General features: G+C 40.3%; 1 protein-coding gene across 1 annotated transcript in view; it reads right to left on the bottom strand.

Moving 5' to 3' along the window:
* Positions 1–569: 569 nt before the first annotated feature.
* CUNH7orf31 (chromosome unknown C7orf31 homolog) overlaps positions 570–16029 on the bottom strand; it is a 21543-nt gene continuing 6083 nt past the window's right edge. The window contains 10 exon segments of the mRNA XM_017731164.1: positions 570–641; positions 643–1078; positions 1286–1388; positions 3412–3501; positions 3725–3838; positions 3841–3981; positions 6402–6580; positions 7671–7700; positions 12668–12740; positions 14699–14852. Coding sequence (XP_017586653.1) covers positions 570–641; positions 643–1078; positions 1286–1388; positions 3412–3501; positions 3725–3838; positions 3841–3981; positions 6402–6580; positions 7671–7700; positions 12668–12740; positions 14699–14852 — 1392 coding nt within the window.

Raw genomic sequence — 16029 nt, 5'->3', positions numbered from 1 at the left:
ATGTTTGTCCCTGTGTGTGCACGTAGCAGTGCTGTCTTTATTGGCATTTGCCTGCCTGCAGAGTAGCAGAGGGTCCTTTTAAGGTGGAAGTTTGGTGTTTGTGAGGGCCTGCAAAGAGCCTTATTGGGTCAGTAACTGATCCCCAGCTGTTGCTGGCAGCTGCGTCATAGCTCCTTTCAGAAACGGAAGCAGCCTCTTTTCTGATCCTCTCCTCAGCTCTTCCTGAAGTTCCCTGCTGTGAATGTTAAAAATCATCCTGTGATACCTACCCTAAGTTTATTCCCAGTCAGGCTGTAATGCTCATTTATTAATCCATTTGGCCTTTAATGAATCAACTCTTTCCATAACCAGTATTTATCCCATTAATGTGTTTGTCTAGAATAGTCATGTTTTCACAGCCTCTAGACTCAGACAAGGTCTTCTGGTGTTCTCAAATAGCCTGCATGTGTCCTGGGCTACTCTAATTGCTCTTCTCTTTACTGTTTGAACTTATCATGGTTCTCTGAGAAAGGCCAGACAATTTGTATTGAAGTTCTTTTTATTTGTTATTCCATTTTTAAAAGAATGTGTCAGTTAAAGAAATAAAAAGCATTGAAACCACAGGACTTGTGTCTCTTTCTCTCAGTAGTGTTATCTGTGAGGAGTTTTTCTCTCTCCTTTTACAGGATCATGTAAATGTTTCTGTGCTGCTGTCTTAGAAAAGGAATGTTGCAGCTCCAGCAGTACTGTCTGGTGCTGAGGAGCTTCACAGCTAGGGATCCATTCAGGCAGTGTTATCTCTCTTGGCCCATCCTCTGGTCTCCATGCAGGCAGACATGTTTCTTGATGCCAAAGTTTGTGGAACAAAATTCTACTTTCCTCATACTTTATATCCAGTGGTAAGCTTGGCTTACTTAGGCTAACTGGATTTTCCCATATTGTGTGTTGATCCAGATATCTGGGCTTGAAGTCTTTGTAGGAAAGTGAACATGCAGATTTTGGAAGGGATTCAAATTTGGGCCTTCCTGAAAGCTGCTGCCTCTGCAATGCTTCTGTTTGCAACATGTCAGTGATTTTCAGAAGGTTGTTTATTGCTGGGCTCGAAGCAAGATAAGGAACTCATGTCTGAGACAGAGTGTCCTGCTCTTGGTTCACATCCCATTTCTGGTCTGTGCTTTCTGTCACTTTGCCCTGCTGACCTAGGCTGGCTGCTCTTTTTATTTCACTCACCACTGTGGCTTAGCAGCTGGTTAAAACAGTGGGAATGCTGAGTACAGGTGAAGGCATCTGAACACTGAAGGAGTACTGTTCTTGCAGAATTGATACATGGGGATGTTCACCTTGAAGGAAGCATGCAGTGCACCCTTCAGGAGGTCTCACTTGTGATAAACCAACATAAATGTTTCTTTCTTTATGGAGAAAGTAGCAGGATTTATACTGCCATCTATGTCTGTTAGCAGGGACTGCTTATTTTAGCAGACCATTGCCTGTGACTAGTGAAAAGGCACAGTTAGAGGTCACTGAGGCAAAGAGAAGCAGCCCAGACCTTTGCTTCTGGCCCTGTCATATAGGGAGCTCAGAGACACTCTTTATGCTTTAGAAAATAAAATTTACTGTTCCACTCTAGTGCATAAGATAGAAATGGGTATAGATGTCTTGTGCTCTCTTCTTTCTTCTAAAAGCATCTCATATGAGACCTCACGTGTGGTCTATACTATATGATAGTATAAATGTTGACTTGCAGTAGTGTGTTTTTAACTTCTTTAAGAACAGCTGCAGGTGGTTTTTAGGATGCTCACTTGCATGTGACTTTTCAGCTTTCTCAACCGCAGTTTGATCCTCTGCTCGCTGTTAACCTGTATGAATAATTTGCATTGTTGAGGCTTCAGATACTGGTGCAGAGCCAAAGGAACTGTTCAAACATAAATTTGAGTCCTGTAGCCAAAGAATGAACTTCAGCAGTTACATTGCTGAGCAGTCGGAATGTTTGATATTCAACATATGTAGGCTTTAAGTGGATGAGTGTTGTTCAGGTAAATCAGCATGGCCCAGGGTAGGCCTCTGCCAATCACACTTTGGAAGCCAGAGGGCGATAAAACTGCTCAGTTTTGAGTCATGTAAGGTGCTAGTCTGGATTTTATTTCCAGAGACAAAGTGTTGAAAGTGTTCTTTGGAGTGTTCATTATCATAAAGCAAAACTTCTTTTTCTTCATCACTGAAGAAAACGTTAGGCTGCTTTTCCATTTCAGATACAGGGATTCAATTATCAGAAATTTGCAAATGCATCAGAAAATGTAAAATGTAAATCAGAAGGGATTTCCTTACTTGGATTTGTTTTAATCCAGTAGAAGAAAAGCAGGACAATTTGGGGACTTATTATCCAGGGCCATTTTGGACTTTAACTAAGAAAATGACAGCGCCTTACTTAGTTGCCCTGCTTTATGTAAGTCCATGCAGTTTGAACCTGGAAGTGCTATAAAGCCAGCAGAGCTGGAATGTGTCCCTTCTGTTTTACCTGCAGAATTGCTTAGCCAGTTACAATTGCTTACAGTTACAATCAATCAGAGCTGTGTATATAAAGCCATCACAAGTAATGATACATTAGCAAAACACAACTCTCAACTTAATTTGCTTGGCTTATAGACCATATTATGCTCTGCTTGCATGAGTAGCATTTAATGCAGATAGTATCTTTTCACTTTTATACAGGTCACAGAGAATATAAAAAGTGTTGAAGACAACAAACACAGAGTTTTTCAGTACTGTTTTATACGTTCTTAAGAGTAAATCTTGGCATTAAAATAGAATCTGCTGATGTTGTTGATGCACCCTGGAGGAAGAAAGGCAAATCACTCATGCAAATGGAGGAGTATAAACCATAGAAACTCTGGCAAACTTATACTGGTATGGTTAGCAAGGAAGCAGTAGTCTGCAATGGCAGTAAGTCACTTACCAAATACCCAGTGCAATAGGGACTAATAATTGGTGGGTTCAGTGAGACTGTCCTGAGTAATAGCAGCTGAACCTGTAGCCAATACATTTCCGTCTCTACAGCGCTGCCCCGTTCACATGAAAGCTGCCAACTCATTCTATGGACACTGTTACTCATATTACTCAAGGTAAAAGGTCTTTTGAATTGCTGTTGTGTGTTTGTGCCAACTTAAAAAGATAAGATAAAAGGTAAGCAGATAATCACAATAACGTCCCCTCCTGCAAACCCTGAAGAAGTCATTAATCCATTACAGAAGTTCTGTAAACTGGCTGTGTCAGGACTGATTTAGTATTCTGAACTTTTGCCTCTGCTTTAGAGTGAGCTTTCCCCTGTGCTTAAGTATTATCAAAGAGAAGGCTTGATTCTGCCGGCTGAGTCTGATAATACTCTTGCCAGTATTACTTGTGGTGGAAGTGTGAGATTCTTAGTAAATGCAGTACTTATTAGTTCCTTGTCTTCACCTAGTTCTCCAGTCAATCTGCAAACTGCTGTTACATAACAGTTATCCAGGATAAGGGGATATATTGGAACTATTCTTAATCAGAGACATATGTTATTGTCACACATTTTTATGGGTTAGGAAAATCAGAATAAATGCACAATTCCGCCAAAAAATCTCAGATAATTTACAGTTTATGTGTCCTTTTGTTACTAAATGACAAAAAAATCAATGTCTTTGAGAAATTTAGGAGCTAACAATTTGTGGTCTCACATTGCTATCCCAACTAAATTAATTTAATAAAAATTGCTTACCTGTGAAGACCTGACTGTATGTTGTGATCTCCAGAGCCCTTTCAGTGTTTTGTAGCATATTGGTTATTCTTGGAGACAAGTTATAATTGAGCTCTTTAAAAGTGGGGTTGGGGCCACTATCTTGGGTGGATTTGGATAAAACATTTCACCCTTTTCTTCAACAAACAAGAGGAAATAGGTAAGGTATAAACCAAATATATGTGCTGTATGGAAAAGACTGTTTTAAAGACTTGAAATAACATGTGTTGGTCACCCTCCTCTCCCTCAGTTATCTGTTTAGCAAATGCTAATAAAAGTAAAAGCTGGTGAGAAAATGTATTTGCTGCAGTATTAGTACTCAAGTGGAAGTTTCAACAGGTACATAGTTTAGCTAAACTCAAGTCAAATAACTTGAAATCAAGTTCTCCATGATAGTCACATATGGTAGGTAGGGGAAGCTGTAAGCTTTCTTTTGTAGTCACGATTATAAAAACTGCTTTAAAATGAACTGCCTCTTATTGTTTCCATTGCCACATCTGTAAACAGTGCGTCTGTATTGATAAGAATGACAGATGGAGCTGCATTTTTAGCTGTAGATGAGTAATCACTATAAAGACAGCTGTGCTGGTGGGAGAGCTTCTTTCTGAGCTGCTGCTAATGTCTGCTTTGCCTTTGGAAACTGACCTGATGGATGTGCCAACAGAGCTCATCTTCACTCTTTTGGTACAAAATCAGCGGGATTAGACCAGATCAGCTATTTAATCAACATAAGTTAACCCAGTGATGTGTGATAAAATCTTTATGGAACTCTACATGATCATCTGCACCACTAGATCTGGAAATCTAATTGTCTCAGGCAAAGAGGTGGTGACAAGCAGCTGAGAGCTGGATCTTATACCAGATAAAGCTGTCTTTGCAGAAGGCCATCTTCCCATTGCCAATTGCAGGAGCTCTGGGTTGATTCACACACCAGCATGGAAGATTCTTATTGCATTTTCTGTGCACGATTTTTACAAACAGAAACAGCAAACACTAAAGCTTAATGAATTGTGAAGCTCATTCTGAACTCCTAATGTCACCATAAGGCATAACTGTTTCTAGATGTCTTGTAAAAATGAAACTGCAGTGCAATTAGTTTCCAACCCTGTTTCTGTCACCACTTTTTCTCTCTCCAGTCTTTCTGCCTCTGTTTCCTTATTTACCTCACAATGATGCTGCCAGCATTAATTACTTAATGAGTTTTGTAAAGGTGAGATGTGGAAAAGTCACAAAGCTTTTAAACACAACCTTCTGTTGGTAAAAGTCACCTGAGTGTGGGCTGGGTTATCCATATTTAACCAGGGATTTCTCCTTCAGTCATGAGAGCTGGAGTGTCCCAATCTCAGAGAAAGTCAAAACATATGGAGGGAACAGCAAATGAAGTTAAAGTATTCCCTAAGTGCCAGTGGTAACTGTCTCCTTAGCTGGTAATTCTGAACCTGTTAAGCTTTGCTGGAAATAGATTTTGGTCTCTGATGATCTTCCTGTTGTGCAAAAATAGGCTTTGTAAGTCCACCTCCACACATGATTAGTGTTTCTTAAACTGACCAGTGATCCGTGAAAACTGACTAAAAGTGACTATTCCTAACATTACATATTCCGTGGAAGGATTTTGGTTTTGGATGGACAAATACTCCACTAAAAATCACTCATGTACCCAATTATATAAATAACAGTACAGCTATGTACTGATGACTGGGAATGGCACCTAATTAATGCAAATTGAGCTCCCACTTAACATTATCAGCTTTTACTTTCCTGAAAAGCTTCTTATCCATGCCACCGTATTCTTTTTCTGTTTCAAACAGTTACTGCCAAACCCTTCCTGACAAGCACTGCCATGGCACATAGAAGTGCTGGCTTTCTCCTGTCCCAAATTCCCCATAACCCTGTGTAGTCAGTAGCTGCCAAGGGCTCCTCATGAGTTCATGCAGGTGATCTTTGAAATCTTCCAAAACAAAATACCTGTCAATTCAGAACAATAATTTCATGCCCCTTTCCTCCAGTATTTTATGTGAAACACTCTCAAGGTAAAATGCTTCTGGGTAAAATGAAAAACAAACACCTTGTGATGGCTTGCATAATGTTCTGCAAATAATGAATGTCTAGGGTTTCATCTCAGACTTCATAAGGGATAGGAAGAGTTAATTTTTCTCTCTGGATCTTGTTCTACCATTTGTGTAGTGATAAAATGTTTTAAATCACTCAGCTCTTATTTCAGGGGTATTTCTGTTGACTTCAGCAAAGGTGGCAGGCATGACTTTGGCCCAAAAAATTCTACTTTTTGATCCCACTGAAAATTTTTTTTCATTTTTCTTTCCCTGTTTTGGACTGTGAAAAATTAGTTGTCTAGCAGAAGATATCAGACACACTAAGTGATCCATCATGCCTTTGTTGGGAATGGCAGCTGTGCTAATAGCTCTCTTGGCTTCTGAGGCTACGAGGGGGCCACATGAGTTGCTTTTATTCTCAGTGCTGAGACATCCCCCATGAGACTGGAACTATCAGTACATATACCTTTATTTTAAACCAAGGTGCTTACCCTGACCACTGATGAATTCAGATTCTGTTAAACTCCAGCAGAGAAGCATCACAGCTGCCATGGTGTTTCTAAGTAAGTTCCAAGAATAAAGGACAAACTAATGGAGTTCTTTCTTACCTCTGGTCTTCCTCAGAGCAACCAGGTTAAAAGCCTTGCTAGAGATACTGGGATGGAAAGGTTGATGACTGCTTGCATTGATCCCAGTGTCTCTCCCCTCAGGTGATCTGAAGTTTGGGAACACAGTGTACCTGTGTGTAGGGTAGAGCTGAGAGGAGGAAAATGGTAGGCACAGTGGTCTTGGGTTGGTTTGAGTTGTCAGGAAGAAGGACAGAAAGAAAGAAAATGTCCTTATTTCACATTTCACTGAGCTTTAGATTAAATGTAACACTTTGCAAGAACAGGGAGAGATGTGAGATTCAAGAAGGAGTTATCTTAGTTCTTTAATCCCATTTTGCTTGCACCTTGCAAAGAATTCCCAATGATGCTGCCCTTGCAGCTTTTATACATGATCAATCATACTGATTCTCATTTACTTTTATGTGGCTTAAGGGAAGGAAAATGTGGACTAAATTCTTGCACAGCTACAATTAATAGTAACTGCGTTTGTGCTTGTGTAATCAAAATTTGTCTCTAAGATGACACTTATTTCTGGGAGGAAGGGGATAAAGCTAAACTGGAGATTTTATGGGATACTGAGAACTGAGATTTCATTGCGTGCCCATGTTCCTGTGGCCGTTCTTTACAGCTTTAAGTTTTTAATGATAGAGTAATTAAAGACTTATTAAAATCAGGGGAGTAATGAAATTTGAGGAAAATTAAAGCAGAGGTTTATTCCAGTAAGAAAGACTAGCACCCTGTTTGGATTCTTTTAACTTTAGCACCACTGCATACAGCAGCTTACTGAGAGTAAACACCTTCCCCCAATTGCTGTGTAAAGCAGAGTCACAATCTTGTACAGGAGCCAGATTAATTCAGTTCCTGAAGCTGTGCATCATGACATAAAGAGGTCTTACCAAGCCGGACTTTTCTGAGGCTTCTCTCTCATAAATCTGCTTTATGAGAGAGAAGTTGTGCTTTATAGGTACTCTCAAACACTTTAATTTACATTAGGTAAAGAGGCCATGAACAACACAGCCAAGAAAACCCAATTAGTCCATAGGCAAGTCAGCAAGATCAGTATTTGTTAGGGGAGTGTGTGTGCTAAGCAAACACTGCTAATCTTCTAAAACTGATAATTGCATGCTTTCTTCAAGAGAGAGATTTTTCTGCCTAATGCTGTTGCTGCTGCTTATTGCCAAGGAACCTGCACTGTGCAATTATGGCTATGAGAGGAACAACATGCTCTTTTATTTCATTAAGGAAAGATAAGATACAGGTGAAATGTACCTAGCCAAAGTGTCTGGTGGTTTGGGAAGCCTATATTAGGGAAGAAATGTAATGGCTTACCTGAAGCAACCTATTCTCATTTGCATCTCCCACACTTTATCTGAATCAGTGCAGTCAATATACATTAGAGACAAATCAATGTGCAAGCAGTGCAGGCAGTGTTCTTACTGATACCACTCATTACATGAGGAACATTTTGTGTTGCCAGGTGCCGAAGACTGAAAAGACATCAGGAACGTGTGATGTGTGGAATGTCTTTTTAAAACAGAGTGAAGAAAATAAAAATCTATCTTCTTAGACTTTTCTGTAATAAGCTCTATATTAGTTAACAATGGGATGCAGTATTAGTACAAAAAACCAAATAAGCAAAAAAAAAATTCCTCTTATCATTAATGCAAAACAAAAAACATACTCTGTTTATGCTTGCAGAGAAAATACCATGCTATTCATACCATGCTAATATGTTATTTATATTTTACCTTGGAGACTTATTTTTTTTTAAAGACAAGCAGGATAAAACACTAACTTCAAAGGGCAATAATTTAATCACTAAGCCTGGCTAAGAGTCTCTTGGCAATTTTACCAAGTCATAAAAATATCTAAGGTTGAAAAAGTAATTAATTTGCTTAGTTTTCTTTGTGGTATAATAAAATATAAAAGAAATGCCTGAAGTACAGTATTACTGGGCTAATCTAAGTCATTCACTGAGAGCTCCAAAATCTTGTGCCTTTCATTAGAAAGGCTTGTCTACCAGGCCTTGCTTCAAAGGGTCTTTATGGTAAATGGGTAGAGGATGTCAGATGATAGCCTTTTTTTAAGCTTTATTATTTGTACATTGTCACACAAGGTTTCTTGTTTCTTCCAGCTGTATACCAAAATCTGCATATTGCTAAAACCCCATTTTTTCCTCAATGAAAAGAGGGATGTCCCAGATTCATTTCCAAGCAGGAGATAATGGTAACTACTCAGGGCTCCTCCCCTTGCTCACCTTGAGGACACAGAACTGTTGGGATGTTCATAGGCCCTGCAGGGACTCCATCATTTCAGCTGTGGCAGTTCCTGTGGGAACTCTTTTCCTCCCATGGCTGGGGTTTGTTCAGTAGCCTGGTTAATGACATAGCTGTGACTTGGGAGCTGCACCTGAGCTCTCTTCAAGTCATCTGTGACTCAGGGTGCAGCTGGGCCACTCCATCATTGAATTAGTCTCCATAAAGATAGGTGTTGCATGGTTACAGAGAGGAAATATGTCCCTTCACTCAAAGAGTTTAAATACAGTCCTGTACTTATTTCTCTGCATATTAACATGGGTGTTTTAAACATAAACTTCAACTGCCAGATCAATTTTATTCACACATTCTGAAACAACATGCACAACTTCATTGTGAAATCTGTGCTGTGATGCTATGGGGCTCGCTGCAATTAACATGAGGTGTGATATCTCACAAATTGCTATGGCAGAATTACTCATACGTCAACTGAGCTGAACAAAAGATCTACTTTTAATGTGTGATGCTACAAAGATAACAGGACTTAAGGTGTTGAATTCTGGCAACCATTTGTATATTGTTACCTTTATAACAAACTGGGACTCTGATTCAAACTTCATGTCTGTCTTAATAATGGGAAGCCTTTATAGAAATGTCGTACTTACAGACCAGCAATCTTTGAAAGTTTATTCTATGGATAATTCTAATTGATTTTCCATTTCTACAGTTAGAACTGGTGTATGTCTACTGGTGCTGTAGATGTGAAGAATACTTCTTGAAGTTTCTTTTCAATTCACATTCTGTTACAGTTATATTATTGTAATAGAATGTGAATTGAAAAGAAATACTAAGAAGTATTTTCAATATCCATTTTGTTGTGTTACAGTGTGACTTACTACATTTTTCACTGCAATAATTGGACATATTGCTGATACACATACACATAAATAAGGACAGTCAATGTGCTTTGAGCTCTGGCATGGCAGAACTACTTAACTACCATTGTAGATCACTTTTCATTTTAACATCTAAACTTAAGGCAGCAATAAAATAAGGATGAACATGCATTTTCATGACTTCCATGATTTAGAGAAGTTTGTGAGCTCAGGTTGTAACAGCCAGCAAAGTTTTGCATTTTTAAGGGTAGACAGTTGTTTAGAATATTTGTTATATTTTTAAATCAAGCCTGAAGCCACCCAGAATGGGTGGCAGAAGAGAAGGAAGAAAGCTTTTTCAGGCAAGGAAGTAAGATAATAATAGTTTTTTAAAATTTGGCACTGAGGTGTTTTCACCAGAGTTCTCATAGAATTTTGCTGGAGTGTGCCAGTATCACACAAGAAACAGTTGCTCAGTATTGTGTTACCTGCTCCTTTATGTTCAGTCTGTAGAGCATATGGAGTCTGTCTGTCTATTGAAAAGAAGTCAAGGCTCATGGTGGAGGGATTTATGCTTCCAGCTTGGAAAGGCCCAGAACGAATCCAGGAGTTGTCCAGATGAACGCCATCCCATCTCCCTAGCAATGACTGCACTGTGGGCACTCTTCAAATACTTTTTGATAAAATAGGCATAAATCAAGTTTCACATGAGAGAGAGTATCCTTATGGAGACTTTGGCTTCTGTGCAGAAGTTCTGTAGCTTCCCTCATGATGTCAGAGCATTAGGTGGAGAGATGCACTTGCTCAGTAATAGTAATAAGAGACACATTGGAACCCGTGTGACCTTCATGAGGGTCTCCCACTTTAGTACTACTTTTCAATTCTCTGACACATGCTAGGGGCCTCTAAAGATCTGTTTCTTTTCTCAAGTGTGGTTTTGGCCTGAAGGTGATGAAGCATGGGGAGCCTTATGACCTTCACCTTCTCTTCCAGATCAGAGAACATTTTGCTTCTCTTTCCTGTTACTTTCCCATGTATTCTGTAAATTATTAAGAGAATCAGATGTATCACTCTTGCCAATTTTAACAGAAAGGAAATTACAACTGGAGAATAAATTGTTTCAGATGTGTAAATTGACTTTCTCTGCCGCCTTTTATTCTTGCAGAGGGAGGCGATCACTTACCTTGCCTAACCTTAAAATCTGCTTGGTCAGGAATCTGAGGTCTGGGAACCACCACGGGTCAAGGAGCTGGGAGACAGCCAGAGGAATATAAATACTCTGTGGCATGATAAACAGCAAAACCATATTAGAACCCATGAGGCAAAAAAAAAAAAAGAATTTTCATTCATTCTGTGCTGTCACTAAACACACTGGAAACCTTATTGGTGTGTCTTGTCAGTGGAAGGACAGCTGCCAATGGTCTAACCTGATGTGTGTGTGTAACTAAGGCTCTTGGCAGTGGCTGAAGGGTGGTTTTTTTCAAGGCCTTTCCCAATTTTTGTGGTCTTGTTTGATGGGAACTTGAGGACCCATTACACCTATAGAAGCGAGGAGGCAACTACTTTTCTCCAGTACATTTGAGTGGGAGGGCATATGTGTGTGACCCAGTGCCAGTGCACTTAGCAAAGCACATCTGCACGGTCACTGATTGATTCTAGTGCAAAACTGCACAAGGATAGATAGTGTTCATCCTTACGGTAAAGGCATTGTTGGTCCATGAAAGTGTAAAGAGTTATTGCAAATACCTTGTAATTCATTTCCCACCAAAGACAGTAATGGCTCAAAGGAGCCTTCACAGGCTAAAAGGTAAATAAACTGAGTGTTAATAGCTCCCAGGTAGGTATGCTTAGCACCACTCAGAGTACATTTTTCAGGAAAGGTTCCATGTAGCTGTCACCATTTAATAGTTCCTGATGGCAGGAAGAATATTTGCTCTGAAAGACCTTGGACTATGAATGTGGAAGACTTCTGTGTGTGTTTTTCACTTTTTATTTTAAAGGATATATTCTTTCCTTCAATTTAAAGATCTTTTAAAGATGAAGAAAGTAGAATATTATAGAGAAAGAAAATGCTTAAACTAGGACAAATGAAAATGTTTTTACAGACCCAGCATATTTCAGGTTAAGATGTGAGTGCATAATAATGGAGAAAGCATTTTAATGATCTATTGGTCAAATACTCAGAGTTCAAGGTTATGTACTTTTCAGTATGTATGGGGGCAGAGTTTGATCTACTCCTGTAAAGTCTCCTTCCTCCTTATATAGCTGGTACAAGGGCATAGAGTCACAGCAGTCCCTGGTTCCTTTCTTTTAAGGAAGAACATCCACAGAAAGGTGCTGTGATCTCTTCCTCATCCTCTACCTGGATGATCAATTCTGGTGAGCAACTGTCACAAGAAATGCACCTCACAGCCCTGTGAAGTTAACTGTGAAATCATCACAGAATTATTCTCAGGTTTCTAATACACTTAAGTTATCAATGCTGATATAAGAGGTTGTTTATTTTCTCCTTTTGAAGTATTTGCATCTATGCTTCAAACTACCTTAATCTAAAAGCTCAGTAGTTTGATCAAGTTTAAGTGTTTTGCTAGTGCCATCAAGTGGCAAAACGTTGGATTGCAAAACTCCCACCGCATTCAAATTCAGTCAAATACGTCTTGAGCAGCACCAATGAGGAAAATAATCTTGAAAAGCCTCCTCCAAAAATACATATATATAAATATGTATGAGAAAAAAGGACTGAAATACATATGGTGTCATGGTTACTTCAGTTACTTCAGTTTGCTCTGGATTCTAACTAGTAGAAAGGCTAATATTTTCGGTACTACTAGTTGATAAATATAGGCAACATATAAAGCAAATTCAGAGATCCTTGTTGAAGAGCTACTTGAACTGAAGTGGCACAATGCTGTATTCTGAATTTCCTTCCCAACTGTGTTTGCTGTCCTTTGTTACTAACTAATCCATTTTTACAGAACATGGCCCTTTGATTTCATATCATAGCTATACTTCATATCATCAGAGTAGACTGAATATTCAGTTTGCTGCTATATTCACTACATTCACAATATGTAGTTATATGGTTAATGGAAAATTACATACATTACAATATGGTTAATGGAAAATTTAAACTTACAGGTCATCATTCATACACACATCACTTTTTTTTTCCCAGCTGAGTGGCATTGTATTGTTCATTAGGAAGGTCTCTGTGCAAAGAAAACACATAAATATATAAAGCTTATGCTCGATTTCCTTATAAAAATCCAAATAAATTGGTATGATTTTGTCTTGATTTCTCAGGGGACTGCTAATATCAAAGCTCATAGATGCTGCCGGTGTGGAAATTATCCCATGTTTCAAAACCTACATCATGCAGGGCTGGATTTTGAGAAGTGCTGAGCACCCATGCCTGACTTTAAAGTTCCTGAGAATGCTGAGCATTTCCCCCTGTGAAAGACTGACTCTTACCACAAACACCTAACACTCAACAGGAGCTGTGGGAATGCCTCAAATGGGTACAGGCTCCAACTTCTTACCCTATAAGGAGTTATTTCTACACTGTGGGGATCGCTTTCAGCTCCTTCTGATGCCAAAGGGCTCACAGAATCCAGCCAAACTGTATGATGGTTTTCACTGACAAGAATCTGGAGAGATCCATACCAAAAACCAAAACCAACAGCAGAGAGCGAATGAGAGTGTGAAAATGATGGAAATGCAGGTGACAAGATCAGCCATAGCCAGTAAGATTTTCCTGGCATTAGAAAAAGCCTTACAGTTTAATTAATTCTCACTGTGGATATGTCCTGAAGTTTTATTTACAGATTTCATTATAAACATATCTATTTAGGTTTATACTTTCCTCACTGAACTTTGTGCCAGTACTATCAGAGGCACAAACACAAAAATACTTCATTTGCATCTTGCCCACTTCAGCTTTTTACTCTATAATTATTTGCACTAGAGTAAGCTTTTAATTAATATCTAGTCTGTATCTCTGGTAGGTTTCATTGAGATCAGAGAAACTGTTGCTATTGGGGTTACCGTAGCTCTGTTGCTTGCCTGTTGTCTGTGTTTTACAGGAACTTAGTATGGAGGAAAGGCTACTCTCTTTTGCTCCAGAGTAGCACCATCAGGATTGTGGGTACCTGTGCATGCTCTGAACAACTCTCCTGCAGTAATATTTTACTGTGAGAGTTGTCTAAGACAAACAGCAAATAGATGTCATTAACGTAGGTTTATGAAGTAGCTTGCAAACCTCTTCTCCCGTTCTGACGGCTGTGTTGGCTTTCTGAAATGGGACGAGTTGTTGCTATGACTCATCTACTTGCTCATGAAGTACTGTGCCTGAGTTGGCCAAAATCTCTTCTGGCTTGCAATGTGAGGGTAGGAATGTAGAGACATAGACTACCTGCCGCCTAGGCAATTTCCACCCTGTGGAAAAGGGAAGGTTTGTTTCTAGACATCTTCTTTCCTTTGGAGTGGGATTCACTTGGATTAGTTAGGGGCTCTACACTACTCTGCCTGGACAACAAATAATCCAAGGGATTCAGAAAAGACAAACACAAGAGCAATGAAAATTCTTGTTTCAAGCTTGTTATACATTCTTGCACCAGTCCTATCACTGGGATCACAGCACCTTGCCATGGTTTTGGTATGGAAGTCCCATCAGCATCATTTAACAAGAGCAAGTGCTGGACTCTCCCCCTGGGATAGGGTAACCGGTTATAAGTACAAATTCGGGGATGAGAAGCTGGAGAGCAGCCCTGGGGAAAGAGATGTGGTGTTTGGGTTGATGGCAAGCTGTACGTGAGTCAATAGTGTGCCGTGGCAGCTGAAAGGGCCCGCTGTGTCCCGGGGTGCACCCAGCACAGTGCAGTGAGCCAAGCGAGGGCAGTGACTCGAGGGCAGTCCCGCCCTGCTCTGCACCACTGCAGCCCCACCTCGAGCACTCTGTGCTGCTTGGGTGCCTTAATGTAGGAAGGACATCAAACTATCAGAGTGTGCCCTGAGGAGGGGACCAAGATGATGAAAGGTCTCGAGGGCAAGACTTACAAGGAGCAGCTGAGGTCACTTGGTTTGTTCAGCTGGGAGAAGGCTGAGGAGTGACCTCCACACAGTCTACACCTTCCTCAAGGGGGGCAGTGGAGCGGGAGGTGATGCTCACCTCTCTCTTTCTGGTGACCAGTGATAGGACATGAGGGAATGGCATGAAGGTCCATCAGGGAAAGTTCAGGATGGATATTTGGAAAAGGTTCTCCACTGTGCGGGTGACCAGTCACTGGAACAGACACCCCAGGGGAGTGATCATGGCACCAAGTCTGTCAGAGTTCCAGGAGTGTCTGGACAATGCTCGTGGTCATGGTTTAGTGTTAGATAGTCCTGTGAGAAGCAGGGAGTTGGTGATCCATAAGGGTCCCTTCCAACTTGAGATATTCTATGATCATTTCACAAAAAGATTAGCTCTTGATAACACAGAGGGAGGCACGTTTCCAGTCTTTGAGTCATGTTTAACTCTTTGACATTCTAGCCTGCATCTTCCATTGCTGTTGTCCAGGAAAGACTGCAGGACTGAAGGCTATCCTTGGACTTTTCTGAATCACCCTTAAGCAGCATGTCCTGCTTCCAAAGCTTTCCTGTAAGTCAGTAATGGTGATCTGAATGCTGCATGAGTGTCTGAACAACAGAGATTTGGCATCGTCATTTGCCTATCTTTCAGTTAGCCAGTCTTTTTTTTTTTTTTTTTTTTTAAAGTTATGCTGTCATGAAGAAAAAGAAGTCTTGTAACTGGTTTCAGTGGAAGCGGCACCTACCCCAGTATATTTTAAAGAAGAAATCGACTGTGGTAAGAGTCTAGGAAAAGGAGCCCTAATTCCAAAAGCATTCCCCAACAGCTCCTCATCTGTCTAGACATATTGCTTCTTTTACAACATCTTTCTGAAAAAGCTGAGCACTGACTTTTCATGTTTATGCATATGGCATTTGTGTACGCTGTAAATTAGGCCAAAAGTTAAATCTTTAAGCTCAGGAAGGGTGTTTGGGACAACAGCCAACAGTAAATAATTATCAAATGATGGGCAAAAAATAAATAGAAATTTAGAACTACAAGTGTTTCAGCAAAATACCGTGTGGAGATTTCTGAGTACCAATATATTTCCACATTAATATTCAGGGCATTGTGAAAAGAATAAAAGCTTAAAGTGCTGTCATAGGTTAGCAAGCATAGTCCCGGAAGGGACGTCCTTGCTAAGGGGTGCTTACAGTTTCCTCTGGGAACTGATAGAACCTATCAGCTCGCCAGTTTGAATATGAACAATTCTCTAAGCCACTTAAAGTTGTGACCACCTCTGTGATCCACATTTAAGAATAGGCAAACTCCCCCCCAAGCTCTCTCTCGTTTCCGGCGCTGGCACAGGTGGCTGCGGGCCCCGTGTGGGGGCCAGCGGGCCCGGCCAGGCCCTGCTTGGGCCAGGCCAGGCCGGGCCACGGCCATCCTGG

This window comes from Corvus brachyrhynchos, unplaced genomic scaffold, assembly GCF_000691975.1.
Source record: "Corvus brachyrhynchos isolate BGI_N302 unplaced genomic scaffold, ASM69197v1 scaffold84, whole genome shotgun sequence".
Lineage (NCBI taxonomy): Eukaryota > Metazoa > Chordata > Aves > Passeriformes > Corvidae > Corvus > Corvus brachyrhynchos.
This window is presented reverse-complemented; position numbering and strand designations above follow the sequence as displayed.